Source organism: Hyperoodon ampullatus, assembly GCF_949752795.1.
Source record: "Hyperoodon ampullatus genome assembly, chromosome: 1".
NCBI lineage: Eukaryota > Metazoa > Chordata > Mammalia > Artiodactyla > Ziphiidae > Hyperoodon > Hyperoodon ampullatus.
The window spans coordinates 158129598-158152244 of record NC_136914.1 but is presented as its reverse complement, the minus strand read 5'-3'; the positions used below and the strand labels follow the sequence as shown (position 1 = coordinate 158152244).

The 22647-nt window shown below is 35.2% G+C and overlaps 1 protein-coding gene across 3 annotated transcripts in view; it reads right to left on the bottom strand.

Annotated features, from left to right (window-relative positions):
• TBCK (TBC1 domain containing kinase) overlaps positions 1-22647 on the bottom strand; it is a gene marked incomplete at its 5' end in the record, with an annotated part of 227688 nt that overhangs the window by 99165 nt on the left and 105876 nt on the right. For all 3 annotated transcript variants that reach the window (XM_079700269.1, XM_079700270.1, XM_079700271.1), the window contains 2 exons: positions 19559-19720; positions 20717-20753. In XM_079700269.1, coding sequence (XP_079556395.1) covers positions 19559-19720; positions 20717-20753 — 199 coding nt within the window. The remainder of the gene's footprint in view (positions 1-19558; positions 19721-20716; positions 20754-22647) is intronic.

Below are 22647 nucleotides of genomic sequence, written 5' to 3'. Positions count from 1 at the left end.
AGATGGAGGAAGGGCACAGACAAAAGAATACAGGTGGTCCCTAGAAGTTGGCAAAAAAGGAAATGGATTTTCCCCTCAGACACTCTAAAAGGAACCAGCCCTGCTGACACCTTGACTTTGGCCCAGTAAGGATGATTTTGGACTTCTGATCTCCAGAAGTATAAGATAATAAATATGTCTTGTTTTAAGCCACTTTGTGGTGATTTGTTACAGCAGCAATAGAAAACTAATACACAAAGGTATATCCTAGGGATTAACACAGCAAGGTAAACTGTTTTTCTATTCACAATACTTCTGACATCAAATGTGTAGGGTGTTTCCTCACACCAAACAACCAATTCTCCAACTCTCAGGATACCAGATGAGCATGCTACAATTCTATTCAGTTCTGACACCAACTACTTGGAATTAGCACAGACCCTGCAGGTTAAGGGCTCAGTCTCACAAGACTGCCTCCATTTCAGAAGCCATAACAAATCCAAGGATGTCATCTGTACTTCTGGTCAATTGGCTATAAATTGAGAGTTGACAATCCGCTTCTCAGGTTTGATAATTTGCTATGACAACCCACAGAACTCAGGGAAACACTTTACTTACTTTTTTTTTTTTTTTTTTTTGTTGCGGTACGCGGGCCTCTCACTGTTGTGGCCTCTCCCATTGCGGAGCACAGGCTCCGGACGCAGGCTCAGCGGCCATGGCTCATGGGCCCAGCCGCTCCGCGGCATGTGGGATCTTCCCGGACCGGGGCACGAACCCACGTCCCCTGCATCAGCAGGCGGACTCTCAACCACTGCGCCACCAGGGAAGCCCCACATTACTTACTTTTATGAGTTTATTATAGAGGATACAAATAAACAGCCAGATGAAGAGGTACAGAGGGCAATGTTCAGAAAGATCCTGAGTGCAGGAGCTTCTATCCTCGGGGGTTAGGCAAACCTCTCAGCATGTGGATGTCTTCACCAAACCAGAAGCTCTCTAAACCTTTTAGCTAGTTATTTTTATAGAGGCTTCATCACATACCCATGAGTAAATATTAACTCAATCTCCAGCTTCTCTCCCCTCCCAGGAGGATAGGGGGTGGAACTGAAAGTTCCAAACTTTGATTTATTACCCATCCTCATACTGAAGCTCTCAGGGAGCCCATCAAGAGTCATCTCATTAGAACAAAAGGTGCTCTTATCACCCAGGAAATTCTAAGGGATTTAGGAGATTTGTGTCAGAAACAAGGGCAGAAAACAGATATATAAAACCAGATACAGAAGCCTCTTAGACAGCCTCATCTACCAGAGGGCAGACAGCAGAAACAAGAAGAACTATAATTCTGCAGCATGTGGAATGAAAACTATATTCACAGAAAGATAGACAAAATGAAAACGCAGAGGACTATGCACAAGATGAAGGAACAAGATAAAAAGCAAGAAAAACAACTAAATGAAGTGGAGATAGGCAACCTTCCAGAAAAAGATTTCAAAATAATGATAGTGAAGATGCTCCAGGACCTCGGAAAAAGGATGGAGGCAGGGCTTCCCTGGTGGTGCAGTGGTTGAGAGTCCGCCTGCCGATGCAGTGGACATGGGTTCATGCCCCGGTATGGGAAGATCCCACATGCCGCGGAGTGGCTAGCCCCGTGAGCCATGGCCGCTGAGCCTGCGCGTCTGGAGCCTGTGCTCCGCAACGGGAGAGGCCACAACAGTGAGAGGCTCGCATACTGCAAAAAAAAAAAAAAAAAAAAAATGGAGGCAAAGATGAAAAAGATGCAAGAAATGTTTACCAGAGACCTAGAAGAATTAAAGAACAAACACCTAGAAGAATTAAAGAACAAAAAAACAGAGATGAAAAATACACTAGAAGGAATCAATAGCAGAATAACTGAGGCAGAAGAACGGATAAGTGACCTGGAAGACAGAATGGTGGAATTCATTCTCACATAACAGAATAAAGGAAAAAGACTGAAAAGAAATGAAGACAGCCTAAGAGACCTCTGGGACATTAAATGCACCAACATTCGCATTATAGGGGTCCCAGAAGGAGAAGAGAGAAAGAACCAGAGAAAATATTTGAAGACATTATAGTCGAAAACTTTCCTAACATGGGAAACAAAATAGCCACCCAAGTCTAGGAAGCACAGAGAGTCCCAGGCAGGATAAACCCTAGGAGAAACACGCTGAGACACAGAGTATACAAATTGACAAAAATTAAAGACAAAGAAAAATTATTAAAAGCAACAAGGGAGAAACGACAAATAACATGCAAGGGAACTCCCATAAGGTTAACAGCTGATTTCTCAGCAGAAACTCTACAAGCCACAGGGAGTGGTATGATAGACTTAAAGTGATGAAAGGGAAGAACCTACAACCAAGATTACATTACCCGGCAAGGATCTCATTCAGATTCGATGGAGAAATCAAAAGCTTTACAGACAAGCAAAAGCTAAGAGAATTCAGCACCACCAAACCAGCTCTACAATAAATGCTAAAGGAACTTCTCTAAGTGGGAAATACAAGAGAAGAAAAGGACCTACAAAAAGAAACCAATAACAATTAAGAAAATGGTAATAGGAACATACATAGCGATAATTACCGTAAACATGAATGGATTAAATGCTCCAACCAAAAGACACAGGATCACTGAATGCATACAAAAACAAGACCCATATATATCTGTCTACGAGAGACACTTCAGACCCAGGGACACATACAGATGAAAGTGAAGGGATGGAAAAAGATATTCCATGCAAAAGGAAATCAAAAGAAAGGGGGAGTAGCAATTCTCATAACAGATAAAATAGACTTTAAAATGAAGACTGTCACAAGAGATAAGGAAGGACACTACATAATGATCAAGGGATCAATCCAAGAAGAAGATATATCAATTATAAATATATATGCACCCAACATAGGAGCACCACATTACATAAGGCAAATGCTAACAGCTATAAAGGGGGAAATCGACAGTAACACAGTAATAGTGGGGGACTTTAACACCTCACTTACACCAATGGACAGATCATCCAGACTGAAAAGTAATACGAAAACAGAAGCTTTAAATGACACAATAGACCAAACAGATTTAATTGATATTTATAGGACATTCCATCCAAGAACAGCAGATTACACTTTCTTCTTAAGTGCACACGAAACATTCTCCAGGATAGATCACATCTTGGGTCACAAATCAAGCCTCGGTAAATTTAAGAAAATTGAAATCATATCAAGCATCTTTTCTGACCACAATGCTATTAGATTAGAAATAAATTTCAGGGAAAAACACGTGAAAAACACAAACACATGTAGGCTAAACAATACGTTACTAAATAATCAAGAGATCACTGAAGAAATAAAAGAGGAAATCAAAAAATACCTAGAGAAAAATGACAATGAAAACACAACGATCCAAAACCTATGGGATGCAGCAAAAGCAGTTCTAAGAGGGAAGTTTGTAGCAATACAATCCTACCTCAAGAAAAAAGAAAAATATCAAATAAACAATATAATCTTACACCTAAAGGAACTAGAGAAAGAAGAACAAACAAAACCCAAAGTAAGTAGAAGGAAAAGAAATCATAGAGATCAGAGCAGAAATAAATGAAATAGAAACAAAGAAAACAACAGCAAAGATCAATACAACTAAAAGATGGTTCTTTGAGAATATGGTTCTTTGAGAATATAAAATTGATAAACCATTAGCCAGACTCATCAAGAAAAAGAGGGAGAGGACTCAAATCAATAAAATTATAAATGAGAAAGGAAAAGTTACAATGGACTCTGGAGAAAGACAAAGCATCCTAAGAGACTGCTACAAACAACTCTATGCCAATAAAATGGACAACCTGGAAGAAATGGACAAATTCTTAGAAAGGTATAACCTTCCAAGACTGAACCAGGAAGAAATAGATAACATGAACAGACTGATCACAAGTAATGAAATTGAAAATGTGATTAAACATTTTCCAACAAACAAAAGTCCAGGACCCGATGGCTTGACAGGTGAATTCTATCAAACATTTAGAGAAGAGCTAGCACCCATCCTTCTCAAACTATTCCAAAAAATTGCAGAGGGAGGAACACCCCAAACTCATTCTATGAGGCCACCATCACCCTGATATCAAAACCAGGAAGAGATACAAAAAAGAAAATTACAGACTAATATCACTAATGAATATAGATGCAAAAATCCTCAACAAAATACTAACAAACAGAATCTAACAACACAGTAAAGGATCATACACCATGATTAAGTGGGATTTATCTAAGGGATGCAAGGATTCTTCAATATATGCAAATCAATCAATGTGATACACCATACTAACAAATTGAAGAATAAAAACCATATGATCATCTCAACAGATACAGAAAAAGTTTTGACAAAATTCAACACCCATTTATCATAAAAACTCTCCAGAAAGTGGGCATAGAGGGAACCTACCTCAACATAATAAAGGCCATATATGACAAATCCACAGCAAACATCATTCTTAATGGTGTAAAACTGAAAGCATTTCCTCTAAGATCAGAAACAAGACAAGGATGTCCACTCTCGCCACTATTATTCAACATAGTTTTGGAAGTCCTGGCCACGGCAATCAGAGAAGAAAAAGAAATAAAAGGAATACAAATTGGAAAAGAAGTAAAACTGTCACTTTTGCAGATGACATGATACTATACATAGAGAATCCTAGAGATGCCACCAGAAAACTACTAGAGCTAATCAATGAATTTGGTAAAGTTGCAGGATACAAAATTAACACACAGAAATCTCTTGCATTCATTCCTATACACTAACAACAAAAGATCAGAGAGAGAAATTAAGTGAACAATCCCATTCACCACTGCAACAAAAAGAATAAAATACCTAGGAATAAACCTACCTAAGGAGGTAAAAGACCTGTACTCAGAAAACTAAAAGACATGGATGAAAGAAATCAAAGATGACACAAACAGATGGAGAGATATACCATGTTCTTGGATTGGAAGCATCAATATTGTGAAAATGACTATACTACCTAAAGCAATCTACAGATTCAATGGAATCCTTATCAAATTACCAAAGGCATTTTTTAGAGAAGTAGAACAAAAAAAATCTTAAAATATGTATGGAGACACAAAAGACCCTGAATAGCCATAGCAATCTTGAGGGAAAAAATGGAGCTGGAGGAATAAGACTCCTGGACTTCAGATTATAGTACAAAGCTATCGTAATCAAGACAATATGGTACTGGCATGAAAACAGAAATATACATCAATGGAACAGGATAGAAAGCCCAGAGGTAAACCCACACACCTATGGTCAACTAATCTATGACAAAGGAGGCAAGGATGTACAATTGAGAAAAGACAGTCTCTTCAATAAGTGGTACTGGGGAAAATGGACAGCTACATGTACAATAATGCAATTAGAACACTCCGTAACACCATATACAAAAGTAAACTCAAAATGGATTAAAGACTTAAATGTAAGACCGGACACTATAAAACTCTTAGAGGAAAACATAGGAAGAATACTCTTTGACATAAATCACAGCAAGATCTTTTTTGACCTACTTCCTAGAGAAATGGAAATAAAAACAAAAATAAACAAATAGGACATAATGAAACTTAAAAGCTTTTGCACAGCGAAGGAAACTATAAGCAAGATGAAAAGACAACCCTCAGAATGGGAGAAAATATTTGCAAACGAATCAACAGACAAAGGATTGACCTCCAAAATATATAAACAGCTCCTGCAGCTCAATATTAATAAAACAAACAACCGAATCAGAAAATGGGCAGAAGACCTAAATAAACATTTCTCCAAAGAAGACATGCAGATGGCCAAGAGGCACATGAAAAGCTGCTCAACATCACTAATTATTAGAGAAATGCAAATTAAAACTACAACAAGGGATCACCTCACACTGGTTAGAATGGGCATCATCAGAAAATCTACAAACAACAAACGCTGGAGAGGGTGTGGAGAAAATGGAACCCTCTTGCACTGTTGGTGGGAATATAAATTGATACACCCACTATGGAGAACAGTACGGAGGTTACTTGAAAAACTAAAAATAGAACTATCATATGACCTTGTAATCCCCCTTTTGGGCAATATACTCTGAGAAAATCATAATTCAAAAAGACATATGCACACCAATGTTTACTGCAGCACTATTTACAATAGCCAGGTCATGGGAGCAACCTAAATGTCCATCAACAGACGAATGGATCAAGAAGATGTGGTACATATATACAATGGAATACTATTCAGCCATAAAAAGGAATGAAAGTGGGTCATTTGTAGAGACATGGATGGACCTAGAGACTGTCATACAGACTGAATCAAGTCACAAAGAGAAAAGCAAATATCATATATTAATGCATATATGTGGAAAGTAGAAAAATGGTAGAGGTGAACCGGTTTGCAAGGCAGAAATAGAGACACAGATGTAGAGAACAGAGGTACAGACACCAAGGGGGGAAAGTGGGCATGGGTGGTGGTGGGATGCACTGGGAGATTGGGATTGACATATATACACTAATATGTATAAAATAGATAACTAGTAAGAAGCTGCTGTATAAATAAATAAATAAAATTCAAAAAAAATAAAAAATAAAAAACACCCCCAGATATATTGTTCTTATTATGTCACACCCAGGAATCCAAGGTTGGTTTAACAACTGAATATCAATTAATGTAATTTTCCAACTTAACATAATTAAGGAGAAACACCATATGATTATCATAATAGATGCTGAAGAAACTTGACATAATTCAATACCCATTCATTATAAACACTCTTAGCGAACAAGGAAAAGAAGTGAACTTCCTCAATCTGATAAGGGTATTATGAAAAATCTACAGCGAACATCAAACTTGCTAGTGAAATATCATTTTTTTTTTCTCCTAAGAGTGGGAGCAAGGTAAGAATGTCTGTTTCCACCAATGTTATTCAACATGTATTGAAGGTCTAGTCAGTGCAATAAAATAAGAAAAATAACAGAAAGGCATAAGAATTAGAAAGGAAGAAATAAAACTGTCTTTATTCTCAGACAATTGGTTGTTTATATTTAGAAAAAAAAAACTAAGGAATGTACAGAACTATAAGAACTAGTAAGTTCATTTAGCAGGTTGAAAGATACAATGGTAGAAAAATCAATTGAATTTCTATGTACTATTGACAAATAATTGGAAAATAAATTTTAAAATTCGATATAAAGTAGAATCAAAAGCACAAAATATCTAAGAATAAATTTAACAAAGAATAAGCAAAATATTACACTGAAAACTACAAACATTGCTGAGAGAAATTAAAGAAGACCTAAATAAATGGAGATATACCATGTTCATGGATTGGAAGATTCAATATTGATAAAACTGCAATTCTGCCTAAATCTGATCTATAGTTTGAAGCAATTCCAATCAAACTACCATAAGTTTTGCTGTATATTTTTTGACAAAAATTCAGAGCAGGGCACTTTCATAGGAAAAGGAGAGCCTTATCAACAAAAGGAGCTGAAATAATTGAATAAATAAATGGCACAAAAAATGAAATTCAAACTCATACCATATAATGAAATCAACGGGATCATAGACCAAAACATAAAAATTATAATAATAAAGCTTCCAGAAGAGAACATAAGAGAGTATCTTAATGAAATTGAAGTAGGCAAACATATCTTAGAGAGGATACATTATCTGAGGAGTCTGGCTCCTAGACAAAAATCTATACATGATTTTTCAGGCTCAACCATGGACAATTTCAAAGCCTTTACCTAGCAGGCCTCATGAGGGAACGATGCTCTCCCCACACCAGACTTGGTACACAGCCAATGCACTGTAGTCTCTAAAAGCTGTTGCTTTTACACTCAGAACAATGGCTGGTAATGGGGGAGTGGTCATTGACTAGGAGGGTGGTGACATGAGAGAACTGTCTGGGGCAATGCAAATATTCTATATCTTGATTGAGAGTGTTGGTTACATGGACGTTTATAACTGTCAAAGATGTATTGAATTGTTAATTAAGCCTTGTATGTTCATCTGTAAATCTTATTTTAATTAAAGACATGTTTAAATATTGAGAGAAACATACAAAAAAAGAAAGCACAAGGTCTGTGCATCTTCTTTTCCTATAAAGTTGTGTGTGTGTGTGTGTGTGTGTGTGTGTGTCTGTGTCTGTGTATGTGAAATTTTCAGTTGGATCAGAATGTAGAGGCTAGATTTGGGGTTATATATTAATTGTTCAATTACAAAGAATCATTTATTATACTATTAACAATTTCAGAACATTTGAATAATTTCTTTAACATCCAAGACAATAAGGGCGATCTGCAACCAGTTAATCTACCTGTCTCAACAATGACTTCTTTTTTTTGACACAAAGAGGTTATTTATAAAAAGAAGGTGAGAAGCATTCTAAGTATTGACGGTCTATGACATGAAAACATGCCAACAATAATACAATAGAATGTTCACTGTTGAAAAGACAGAAAACTATAAGAGTGCTTATCTTTCTAATAGAAAACAAGGTTAATGGAATAAACTATATACATTAGGAAACATTCTCCAAAAGGTAAATTGTAAGGACAGTATCCCATGACATCCTCAGCTTGACAGCACCTCTATCACCATTTAATGTACTGAGATGAAGTATATTACAGCCTTCTAAAGAAACACCCAATAATCTTGAATAACTCACTGACCCACATTTTAAGATTATTTGCAATGAGTATCAAGTGCATTCAAGGAACATACGGATAGAATGTTATTACTAGATAAAGAGGATTCTCAAACAGAAGAAATCTGCAGTGGGAGACTAACTTACTAAGATTTTACAGGTGCTAAAGAGACATAGCATCTGAAAGTTCTCTTGGGACTTTGTCATGTAAATTATTTTGGTAAAGATCTAAATTTCAATAGATACTGCTTTACCATATTCTTGAACTTATCCCTGGCCAGCTGCTCTCTTTCTGCTACTTAGAATTATAGCATTTTAGAAGTGTTCAATCCATTTTTCACACTACACCTAGAATCATTTTTTCTAAAATATAAATCTGATCATGTCATTTTTCTGTTTAACACTTTCTAATTGCATATAGAATAAAATCCAAATTCCTCAGCATGTCAGGCAAGGTCCTCAAAATCAGGACTCTGTCTTTTCACCGATTACTATCACCACCATCAGCAGTATTTCCCCAGCGCATCCACTCTAGTTATCTCTCATCCTACCCTCTAGTCATTCTATTAGCATCCTACTTAAATTATGATGGTCATGCAGTCACACACATCTGTGTCATCCTTATGCTATTTTCTAAGCCTCCAATACCTTCTTCCCATCCTCCTACAGGGCTGGTACTATGTCTTATCTTTACGGCTCTATTGTACAGTACTGTGTCTGTCATATAATTGTGTTTATTAAACAACTGTTGAATGAATAAATTTACCTATCCTAAGGTCTCACAGAAAGTGGTCAAAATTTCCTGACAACCAATTTATCCACTTTAGGTGCTTCTCAGCTCAAAACTACTAAAGCAAAGTTGATGAGTCTCACTGATAAATATTATTGAATGTTTCCCCAAAATAAGTCTACCCTTGCCTTGCCTTTTGTTCTAAATGTGGTATTTTTCATAAACCCACATATATTGGGGTTTAGCCTTACTGACACTATTATTAATCTATATAATATTTTTGGATGATGTATCCTTGTTATGTGCTCCTTTTCAAATTCTTAGTTCAATTCATGCTTTAAACATCATGAAGATCACAAAAAATCTCCCTGTGTTTCTGGCAGGGAGCAGGGAAAAGCAGCCATGGAAAATATGCCCAGATAATTTTGTCCTCCTTAGAAGGCCTGCCCTCAGAGGAAACTATCTCACCAGAGCCTAAGTGACCTGGGGGGAGGAAAATACCTAACTCCAGCCCCTCCAGCCTTCCTGACTCACCTAAGGGTCCGTTTCCCCCCTTCTCCCCGGCAAGAGGAAGCACTTGTGAAGGTCATAGCCTGGGGCACAGGCTCAATGAAAGACTGAGACCTAATTATAGGAATATAGAACACTTCCCCTTCCCTACACATCAATAGGGCTCCTGTATAATAACAGGGGAACTGCATGTCTCAGACCTTATTTAAGGAGTCTTTAGGAAAACCCAAAGATAATAGGGGAGACAAAAAAAAGGATACCAGAGGAAATTTTAGCCTCTGACTAATCTTAAATTATACTTGTCATCCTGTCACTCAAAATTCCTATCAGTGCCTCAGTTTTTTATCTAGGTGCCCCATAAACATCTTAAACACACAGCTAGAACGTTACTATCTTTCCTAGTACCAGGCCCACTCACTCATCCCTAACTTGCCCCCACTTCCTACCTCAGTTAAGATGTATGAATACATTCACACACCTAACATTCCACTGGATTCCAAATCCTATTGATTTTACAGAGCAGTTCTGAGATGGAAGTTGAATTTCCTCACTGAAAAATTGAAGAACTAATGCACAAGCTAGTCAGGTGACTTAATGGAACCAGGAAATAATACTATATGTAATTAATATAATTCAAATTAGATGTGTTCAGGCTTCCCTGGTGGCGCAGTGGTTGAGAGTCCGCCTGCCGATGCAGGGGATACGGGTTCGTGCCCTAGTCCGGGAAGATCCCACATGCTGCGGAGCGGCTGGGCCCGTGAGCCATGGCCACTGAGCCTGCACATCCGGAGCCTGTGCTCCACAACGGGAGAGGTCACAACAGTGAGAGGCCCGTGTACCGCAAAAAAAAAAAAAAAAAAAAAATTAGATGTGTTCGTCATAGTTACAGGGTACCATTGGATCACCTTTAAATAATTAGGCATGAATGCTCTGGGCCAGTACAGGAATGATAAACCAGTAGTAAGATTAATTATTAATTATACACATACATACATATACACATTATATACACACACACCTAAATATTTGTTGAATGAATGACTAAATATATTTTATAAACACAATCTTGGTTATGCAGTCTAAGGGGAAAGGATGGTACAATATTACTGGGCTACTACTTTAATTCACTCAGCCTTTCAAATCCATGATATGTGCATGCATTTACTGGCACATTTTACTAAGCATTTATCATCTCTGATGCTTAATGCCTACAATGAAGTGACAAAAAGTTGGAAATGCAATCAGCATTACTGATATATGGATACTTAAACTGTTTTCTATTCTTAACATAATTGTCTTTATCATTTAGCAGTTGAGTAGGTAGATACTATGATGCAAAACAGCTGGTGTTGATAATGGCACACAGCTCACTTCAGAAAAAAGAACAGTGCAGCAGCTTGCAAGATTTAGCACCAGATCAGCAGTAAAAATCTTTTTCTCTTTTTCTTTTACACTTAATAATGAATCCAAAACAAAACTGGAAATCTGATTTTTTTTGGCAACAGAACCTTGTGTTCAAGTTCAATAAGCATTTTTCTTATGACTGATATATGCTTGTACTGAAGGATTGAAATGGTTTACATTTTTCAACGTAATTCAATGTAGTTTCTTAAAATAAAACTCTAGTTATTTCCTCTACGTTACATAACACTGACTAAACTAGCCTATAAACACATTGGCATATTATCTCTCTTCTTTTTCTCTAATCTAGTTTATTAGCTTGTTTTTTATTTTATTTGTTTCGACTCAGTACACTCACACTTGGAGGAGACATGTGGTAAGAAGTTATTTTCTATTCTGTTGAAGATCACCATTTAAGATAGGCAGCACGTCACATTACAGCTGACCCCTGAACAACATGGGCTTTGAATTGCACAGGTCCACTTATACATGGATATTTTTCAATGGTAAATATCACAGTACTACACAATCCGTGGTTGGGTGAATCTGTGAATGCAGAACCGCAGATACTAAAGCAACAGTGGGTATGGAGGAACCGCAAATACAGAAGAACTGGTATACAGAAAGCTGACTGTAAATTAGACCTGGATTTTCAACTGTGGGGAGGAAAGGCGCACCTACACCCACATCGTTCAAGGGTCAACTGTATTTTCACTTTTGTACAGAAATATAAGGCTAGGTAGAGGAGGGGGAAGAAATGGGATCCATGAGTATTATTATATTATTAAAATAAAAATCACATAGGGAACAATGTATGTTAAATGTCATTTTAGGTATGACATACATATACACATTCTGGTCCTTACATTATTATTTGAATTATCCATCAGCAGTATATACGGGGAAATTTTAAACATAACTTCTAACTTTCCAAGATTTTGAGGTTGATTACTTTTAAGATACTTTGAAAGTGTAAAATGTTCTGTTTATTTTTTTTTGTCTTGCAAACCTAAGGCACATATAAACACACAACAATAAAACAAATATAAACAAATTCCATCATTGATATCTTGAAACAAAGTATGTTTAATCACTGACTGAAACTATAAGATAATTTCTGTACTACTCAAAAAAATTCAGAAAGCAGAATCCCTGTCAATCATAAAACAAACTGCTTTCCTATGGAGAAGAGCCTTGAAACCTCTGGACCAGGTTTAAGATGTGTTAGTACTCTAATCTACTGTCAACTTTCAAGGTAAGTAGAAAATTCTGATCAACCCTGACCTTATTTTTCATTATAGTTCCCAACACATGACAGACCTTTAACTTTATAAACTATTTACATACTGCAAAATTAGTGGTATGCTTCAAGAGCAACAAGTAGATCAGTGTTAAAAGAATTTTTCTGGCTTCTGAGATTCAGTTCACAATTTGAATCTTTACGACTCATTCTACTGGCTTTGTGTTTTTCATAAACATTTATTTTCAGCTTGGAAGTCATGTATTCTAACATCTGCTTTCAAATTTTCTCCTTTTCCCCAAAATAATTCAGTATTTCCCCCCCAACAAGGTGATAATAACCTAATGAGATTTTTAAAATAAATTTTCATGATTTTTATTTCACTGACTATACGATCATGTTAATAAAAACACATTAACTACTCTTTCATCTATCCCTGACCAATTTTAAACTCAGAAGAATTTAATATTCCATCTAAATCTTAATGTTAACATGTAATTTTTATGGGTGTGGTGGGAAGAGGAGGACCATAGGTAAAATCTCCATATTTAACTTCCATTATGATTGTACTTTTGTAATTCCATGAAGATGTGCTTAGAAATATACATACATTAACATTACGTAGCTATAAGCAGAAAATGTGAATAATTATGGATTCTCAGCTTCAAGTAAAATGGTATCAAATCTTAGAGGGCTGACAATACAAAACCTTCACCGAATAACTGGGTACTACCATTGCTCTACTTTTTCACCTCGTCAGCTCTCCACAAGCCAGAAAAAAGGAATTATGGATACCTACTGGGAGCACTTATGTTAAGAATCCTTTGCTTTTTGCTCATGATAGAGCTCCTTGAAAGGAATGTTCAGAGACCAGAATGCTCCACAAATATCAATATGGCATTCGATTTTGGGACCTGATGTTCCTTTCAGGGATACTTTTTCATTATTTTAAAAACAGTGAAAAGAAAGAAAATACTTCTACAAATTTATTTTTAAAATATCCCTAACGTGGCTTATAAGATCCTCCATGACCTCTTTGTTCACCTCTCCATTCTCTTTTCTAATCACTTTCCCTTTTGCACTAAGTATACCACTCTAATTCCTTTAGTTATTTGGGGGGTTTCAAGCATTTTCTTCCCTCCATCTAGAAGATTCTCCCCTCTCTCCACTTCTCACTTTCTAATGTCAATTAATTTCAGATATTACCTTTAACATTACTCTCTTAGAGAAGGTTTTTTACCTCCCTCAGACTTGGTAGTGTCCTGTTATAAATTCCTATTGCTTTCTGTAGCACTTATCACCATTATAACTATTTATTTAATAAAGGAGTCATTAGTAGCCTACTGGCTACAATCAGTTACACTTGGCTCAAGTGTTACAGTTTTTAAAAATCTGGGCCACTTTCTACAATTGGGAGACTACATTATATTATGAAAACCCTATTTAATTTATATTTATCCCTAAATGAAAGCAAGAAACTGTTCATTGAACCCCACCCCCATTCAAAAAAAAAAGAACAGGAAAAAGAATGGAAAACAGAAAACCCAGATCACTTCTCATTGACCTTCTTTCTCACTCTCCTACCACAGGGATTGTCAAAACTACCTTAAAAACCTATGATTTCATAAACTAAATTGAATTTTCTCCTCACTCTCTCATTCTTATCGATTTCCATTTCCATCTTGGGGATAAACAGAAAACTAATAAGACATGGCTTTAAAGAGCTTGCATATTTTAGTACTATACTCTAGCTCTTAGTTTTTAATAACTTTAATAACTTTTCTCTCAGTCTCAAAATATTTGCCTGTTATTTGAAAAAAATTGCTTGTATTTCTTATTATAGATCTTATGCAACCTGGTACATAACTGTGTGGCTCAAAAAGTGTATGGTTTTCATGAGATATTCCATGCTATGCTAAATAATGATAAAGACTGCATTACAAAATTGTTTTAAGTCAGAATAGATAAGTACCCTTTCCTAGCTACTTAAGATATTAATACAATATTTTTGAGGAATTAGTGAAGTGCTACATAATGGATACTACTGGTATGTTTCATGTATGTGTTGAAAATGAATTCTATTGTAAAGTATGTAGGTAATATTGAGATAACACCTTAAAATTTTATTTAAAACATTTTCTTTTAATTAAGCTTCTGTAATAAAACATACATCACACAACTAAGATGTTTCAGCCAACTGTTGATTTCTTCCTGCAAAAAGGATTTACTTTTCATATGCTCAAGTCCCTTCAATATACTCAGTATTTCCTTCAAAAATAGTTTATATGTACGTATTTTTTTCTTTTAATGGTAAAGTAACTATTTTAATCTCTGAAAATAAATTAAGTGTTCTTCCATACAGATTTCCCAATTTCTTTGTATAGGTTCTCTAAGAAAAACTTCTTTCCTACTTCAAAAAATCCCTATCTTTGAAGATATTCAGAGGTATAAAGATATGCATTCTAAGAATTTATTTCAACCATAATGACATAAATATGTTGAATTAATTTTCAACTGTACAGAGGAAATACACCAACAAAACAAAAAAGCATTTAAACATCTCAGCCATTACAAGTCCACTCTAAAATTATTACCATTTTGGTTTTATTCAGATTACCATACTCATCTTGAATACTGCTTAGATGTATCCTCAAAAAAAATTTTTTTTTAAGTCAGCCAGATGGACACTATAGCACAATAATATCAGAGAGCAGGCTGAAGGATGACGGACCTCATCCTATAGTAGGGCTTACAGGGTGGTAACCTTGGAAACTGTGGCCAACATCCAGTGTTGGATGGCACTCTGAAAAACCCAGTATTTCTTCCAAAATACCCTACCACTATTTTGAGATTGTATGAGAAATGCCAAATAGACTGCTCTCATGGTTATTTCCTTTAGTACTGAAATGACACACATACCAATACATGTCAAGAACTTTCAAGCACCACTTGTACTTCCTTGGAATGTGACATCACACTATACCATTTATTAAAGGGAACTGAAGTTGGAAGCAGTTTTTGGCAAAAATAATAATGCCTTTCTGCTGTGTTCTCTCTTCAAGAACTAAAGGGTTAGTATGAAGTTAAGAAAAGGAGGAAGAAAGGAGAGGGAACTTATAAAGATTGAACGTTACACATTCTTTGCAATGTTTAAAATATTACATGCTACAGGCACTTTAAAAAATAGTTATGCATATTTGGTACCAGGTTTTGTGTCAGGTACATTATGCATATTATCTTTCATGCTCACCCTAACACTAAAGCAGATATTTTAATCTCCATTTCACTGAAACTTTCATAATGTATAGGATTCTCTTTCCAGTGAGGTTAACAACTTGTCCAGGTTCACACAGCTACTATATGCCAGAGCTGGGAGGTAAACTCATATCTATTTCATTGTACAGATCACTCTTTTCAGTGGCAGAACCATACTGAAAGTTTCCCAATTCACACAGGTAGTGAGTGGTGCAATTAGGACTCAAACCCGTATGTCTTGACTCCAAAGACTCTGCTATCTACTATACTATGTCGTCTCTGAGCAATGAAAAGAGATATTCTTCTTAGTCATAATATACATACATATATATACATTGAAGGCTTACTTGACTTCTTAGGTAATTCTCCATTGCTTCTGCTAATAAGGAAATCTATATGATTGATATCTACCTCAATAATACATAGAAAAAGCCAAATGGGGTGATTGCTTCATTTATTCTACCAATAGGAAAGCAGTCACGATAGAAAGGAAAAAGTGAGGAAAATCATAATAATGATGATGACGGTAATAACATTAATAATACTAATCACTTACATAGCACTTGCTCTTTGCCAGGCACTGCTCTAAGTTGTTTAGTTGTACTGATTTACTTAGCACAACAATCCTATTAGGTAGGTACAATTATCATTTTCATATAAGCAGGGTTAAGGAAACAGATACAAAGAGGTTAAGTCATGTCCCTAAGGTCACACAACTGTAAGGGGTAGAGCTAGAACCTAAAACCCAGGTTATCTGGCTCCACATTCCATGCTCTTAACCACTAGGCTATTGGGCCCCTCTTTGTAGAAAGAAAGAACTAGAAAGGGACAACTTAAAAAAAATGCGAGGTTATTTTGTTTACAAGGCTACCAACTGGATGGTGATGCCATCATATTACTGTCAACAGATGTTCTGAACAGTGAATTTGCTAATCTGCTTCAGCAAAGAATTTAGTTAAATTTGTTCTGATTGATTACTTATGCTTTTAAACTCAGTTAAGTGGGGATTTCAGTAAAGCACAATATATTTAATAAATTCAAATTAATGTTTAATCCTAACCTATCTTTATCTACAAAGTCTAACTCAAGAATTAAGGTGAAATATAGAGTTAGCCTATCTCTTCTCATTTTGTAGACTTAAAAAATGGTTTTCTCTTTCTTTCAAACATGTTCCAAGCTTATGTCACATAATATTTTGCTTAGAAAAGGTGCATTCAGTGTGTTTGTGTGTATATTAATCTGGATTCACTTTTTAGGACTTCCCATGACCACTTCCCAGTTCCTTCAAGCATCAAGTACAGTTAGTGGGCTCAACATGGTGAAAAAAGACATCTATTAGATCTAATTAGGAAAGACAACCCAAATAAGTGCACTGTGATTAAAAATAAAAGGAAACACAGGTGTACTTAAAGGCAAAGTTTACATTTAACCCCTCCACCCTTCTTGTTTTAAGTCACATTTTTCTTATAAACTTTTTTCTTCCCCAACTGGAATCACATAGTGACCAAGTAAATGATGAGCCAGAATAATGGCATTGAGGATCAATGCAATTCACATCAATAGAAGGCACCCTACTTTCAAAAGTAAGTAGTGTTTACCTTTTCAATGAGTCAGTTCTAACAAACACATACTCTTACTTTCTGATTTCAGAAATAATGACTTTATTCTAATGTACAAGCAGAATTACCACTAATCTGCCTATTCAATATGAAAACAGATTCCTTCACCAGTGTATAACTGGAATATTTATGCACAAAATTGGAAAGGTATTAAATTTACTTTACTTGAAAATGCACAATCGTCATTCCTAACATATATTTTTTAGAACTGACCAGAAAAATTCTTTTAATTCTAATCAATCATCCTCTGCTTACTTTGGCAATTTAGAAACAACAGGAAAATATCTGCATGGTACAGACAGTATTTGTAGTTTGCAAAACCAGCTTTTTTGTAACTGTTCAACATCAATAGGAAAAAAAGAGAGAGAACTTGATTTTCATAAAGAATCTCCCAGAAAAAAAGCCATAAGAACTAAACTACTATTTGTTGATACAAGAAATAATTAACTTTAATTAAAGTTTGTTAAGTTAGAAAGCTGATGGTGAATACTTTTAATTTGGGGGGAAAGGGGAAGTAGAAGTTTTAAAATAAATCCAATAATTTTTGCTATTATTTTCCCAAAAAGGATGAAGATTTTCAACAACAGAAAGATGATAACTACCAGGTACAGATCATCCACTAAAAATAAAAATTGGGGTAGGCATCAGGCTTCTTTTCTTTTCCTTTTTTTTAGTATTTCCTCTAGTGTTATTGAGGTATAATTGACATAAAGAATTGTACATATTTAAAATGTACAACAGGATGATTTGATATGCATATACATTGTGGAATTATTATCACAATCACATTAACTAACACAGACAGCTATCACCTCACATAGTTACTATTTTTGTTTTGTGGTGAGAATGCTTAAGATTTACTATCTTATCAAATTTCAAGCATACAATACAGTATGATTAACTATTGTCACCATGTTGTCTTTTAGATCCTCAGAACTTACTCATCTTATAACTGAAAGCTTGTATCCCTTTGAAGGTTTATTGTAGTGTAAGTCCTCAGAGTTGGCTTTTTTTTTTTTGAATTTTATTTTTTTTAGTTTTTATACAGCAGGTTCTTATTAGTTACCTATTTTATACATATTAGTGTATACATGTCAATCGCAATCTCCCAATTCATCCCACCACCACCACCACCCCCCACTGCCACTTTCCCCCTTTGGTGTCCATATGTTTGTTCTCTACATCTGTGTCTCTATTTCTAGGCAGCAGGTTTCTTATTTCTTTTGAGAGTACTTATTAAATATATAGCGTTAAGGTACCTTTCTTTTATTCTTTGATTTTTAGACAAATTTATCTCTTGGATAATTTTAAGTGTGTTTATTTTCAGCAATCACTTGTGGCTGCCTGAAAATATGGAGAACAGCAATAAACACATAGAAGGATTGGAGCCAATGAAATGCTATTTGAAGAAAGCAGAATTTTTCTACTTGAAAAACATTTTGGTTTCCACAAAAATGTAGTTTAGTTTTTTCTTCCACAGATTGTTATATCCTATGTAACCATATTACTTTCATCTTTTAAGCGACAGCATCAAAGCTTAAACCATAGTTATAGTCAATATTTCTACACTTAAGCATTCAACTCCTAAATTTACAAGCTCCTCACTTATGAATACAATATACAGCTTGACTTACTATCCTGCATTGTATAAATGGAATTTCCCTGGAGTGTGACTTGCTCTCCCAAGAGGACAGGGTTTCTCCTTTCCTCAAACTGTCAAACTGTTAGCAAGCAGCTATGGATAGGAGAGAGCAAAGTTCTATGTGAATTACATCTCTGTATAAACTTAGATTCTCAAACACCTTCCCAAGTGGCCTTTATTTACTCTCTATCAGTTGGAGATAAATAGGCCTATCCTAAGCAAGGCAAATGTGTCACCCCGCCCGCCCCCACCGCCCTGCCCTTTACCTTTTTGATGGCATCACTGACATGAAAGTAAATGATAGTGAACTATTATGACCCAGTTTTATATCTACAATGCTGGGCCAGCAGAACAGGTACTATACAAGGGAGATAATTCAGAGATGGATGATGAGGCTCAAGCAGAAGAGATTCTGAAGGCTTGTATGATTATTTTTGCAAATTGTTATAATAATGTCTCATTATCCTATAATTAAATTTCACTTAGTAATTCCATTTATATATATCTATACCTGGTAAATCAGAGAAGAGAAGAATGCACTCATTAAAGCCATTAGACAAAAGCCGGTCACGCAGCTGCTGAAGAATTGCTACTCCGATACAGAAAGGGAAGGAGGAATTCCCAAGCAGTAAGGTATCCCAGAGGTGGAAAATTTTGTGCAGTGGAAATACATCTGTAAAATGACAAATATAAATAAATTAACTGAGATTAAAACAAAAAATTAAAACAACAACAAGCTACTTTACTAGACATGGTAATTCCCTTATGGTCAAAAGTATTACAGAACAAATACTGGAAAACTGTTTTTTATAAAATGCATATTTGGCTTTGTAGATTTACTGCTTCCTAAGGCATCTTAAAAAACTGATAATCAGATTGACCAAATAGATGACATTTTCTAGCCACCATTATCAATCTCGGTATAGCTGTTACATTCCTTCTGTTTCTTCCTAGAATTTTCAGGTCATATTATTCTCACAAGTTTATATACTTAGAAGAATTTCAGTATTGTTATAGATTCAGTATCATTATATTTCTATTATGCACTCTAAAAACTGCTTTTTGAAATTCCCGTAAAAAAATCTGATTAGCAATTTTTTATTTTCGGAAACTTTATTTTTTTCATTTATCAATACTCTGAACATCTTTCCAGGCCAGTGCATACAGATCTATTTCAAATATTCTATTCCATTAATCATATGTACATATTTAAGCAGAATATCCACTGTATTAATATCTGTAACTGATTAAAGTATTACATATTCACATAAACTGTTTATTTCTAGAGGAATTCTAGGATAGGAAATAACAAAAGTATTAGTTATTAGACAATCTCCAAAAATTGAGTCTGATTTGGTTGTAACAGTTGCCTTCCAAAACTTTATATAAATACTATAGTTAATATTAATTTATTTTTCAATAGAAGGCAGAGATTTTATGAATATCATGATATGTCAGATAGATTTTCATCTTATAGAACAACCTTTTTGATATTTAGTAGTCAGAACAATTGAAAAAAATTTCTGCCCAACTATATTACCTTAGAATTACATAAGGATACTCATGTAATTAAATCTGCTTAGTATTATTGTAACTATAATATACTGGGAAGAATGGAGCTGTTCTTTTGCTAATACAATATTGAAAGAAAAGGGAAAATGATACTTACGAGTAAACATGGTGAGAAACCAAGGGATGGCATAGAGCTATGAGTGGAAAAAGATAGGGATGCAGGGGATGGATAAAGAGGAAATAAAAGAGATAATTAGAATGACTTCCAGTAAACTGAATGGTAAAAAAAGCTCTATGTTTTGGTCTACTCCACTGATTAAAAACATTCTTTAATACCACATGCAGAAATAAACTCAAAATGGATTAAAGACCTAAATGTAAGGTTGGATACTATAAAACTCCCAGAGGAAAACATAGGCAGAACACTCTTTGACATAAATCACAGCAATATTTTTTTGGATCCACCTCCTAGAGTAATGGAAATAAAAAAAATAAACAAATGGGACATAATTAAACAGAAAATCTTTTGCACAGCAAAGGAAACCATAAACAAAATGAAAAGACAAACTATGGAATGGGAGAAAATATTTGAAAATATGTGACTGACAAGTGATTAATTTCCAAAATATATAAACAGCTCACACAGCTCTATATAAAAAAAAAAAATCAAAAAATGGACAGAAGATCTAAATAGACGTTTCTCCAAAGAAGACATACAGATGGCCAAGAGGCACATAAAATGGTGTTCAACATCACTAATTATTAGAGAAACGCAAATCAAAACTACAATGAGGTATCACCTCACACTGGTCAGAATAGCCATCATCAAAAAGTCTACAAATAGGGCTTCCCTGGTGGCATAGTGGTTGAGAGTCCGCCTGCCGATGCAGGGGACACGTGTTCGTGCCCCGGTCCGGGAAGATCCCACATGCCACGGAGCGGCTGGGCCCATGAGCCATGGCCGCTGAGCCTGCGCTTCCGGAGCCTGTGCTCTGCAATGGGAGAGGCCACAACAGTGAGAGGCCCACGTACCGAAAAAAAAAAAAAAAAAGTCTACAAATAATAAATGCTGGAGGGGGTGTGGAGAAAAAGGAACCCTCCTACACTGTTGATGGGAATGTAAATTGGTACAGCCACTATGGAGAACAGTATGAAGGTTCCTTAAAAAACTAAAAACAGAGTTACCATATGATCCATCAATCTCACTCCTGGGCATATATCTGAAGAAAACTCTAATTCAAAAAGATACATGCACCCAAATGTTCATTGCAGCACTATTTACAATAGCCAAGACATGGAAGCAACCTAAGTGTACACTGACAGATGAATGGATGAAGAAGATGTGGTATATACATACAATGGAATATTACTCAGCCATAAAAAAGAAAGAAATAATGCCATTTGCAGCAACATGGATGGGCCTAGAGATGATCATTCTAAGTGAAGTAAGGCAGACAGAGAACAGCAAATATCATATGATATTGCTTAGATGTGGAATCTAAAAAACTGATACAAAAGAACTTATTTATAAAACAGAAACAGACTCACAGACATAGAAAACAAACTTACAGTTACCAAAGGGGAAAGGATGGGGGATAAATTAAGAGTTTTGGATTAACATATACACACTACTGTATATAAAATAGATAACCAACAAGGACCTACTGTATAGCACAGGGAACTATACTCAATATCTTGTAATAACCTATAAGGGAAAAGAATCTAAAAAAGAATATATATATATATATATGTATAACTGAATCACTTTGCTAGAAACTAACACAACACTGTAAATCAATTATACTTCAATAAAAATTTTAAAAAATAAAAGAGAATCTAGATAATTATAATTATTATCACAAATATTCTATTAAATAATGACATCTATTACAAATGCTGCAGATGATCCTTTGGCCAAGGCTTATTCCACAGAGTATTTTCATTTCATCAAAGACTACACTCAAGACAATGCCTAATCCAAAAACAATACTAGCATGCTAATTTCAAAGGTCTACTTTTCAAAGGAGAACTTTGTTCTTAGGAATAAAATATTCTTAAGATTTGAAGAGTCCTCATCAATGTTGAGTT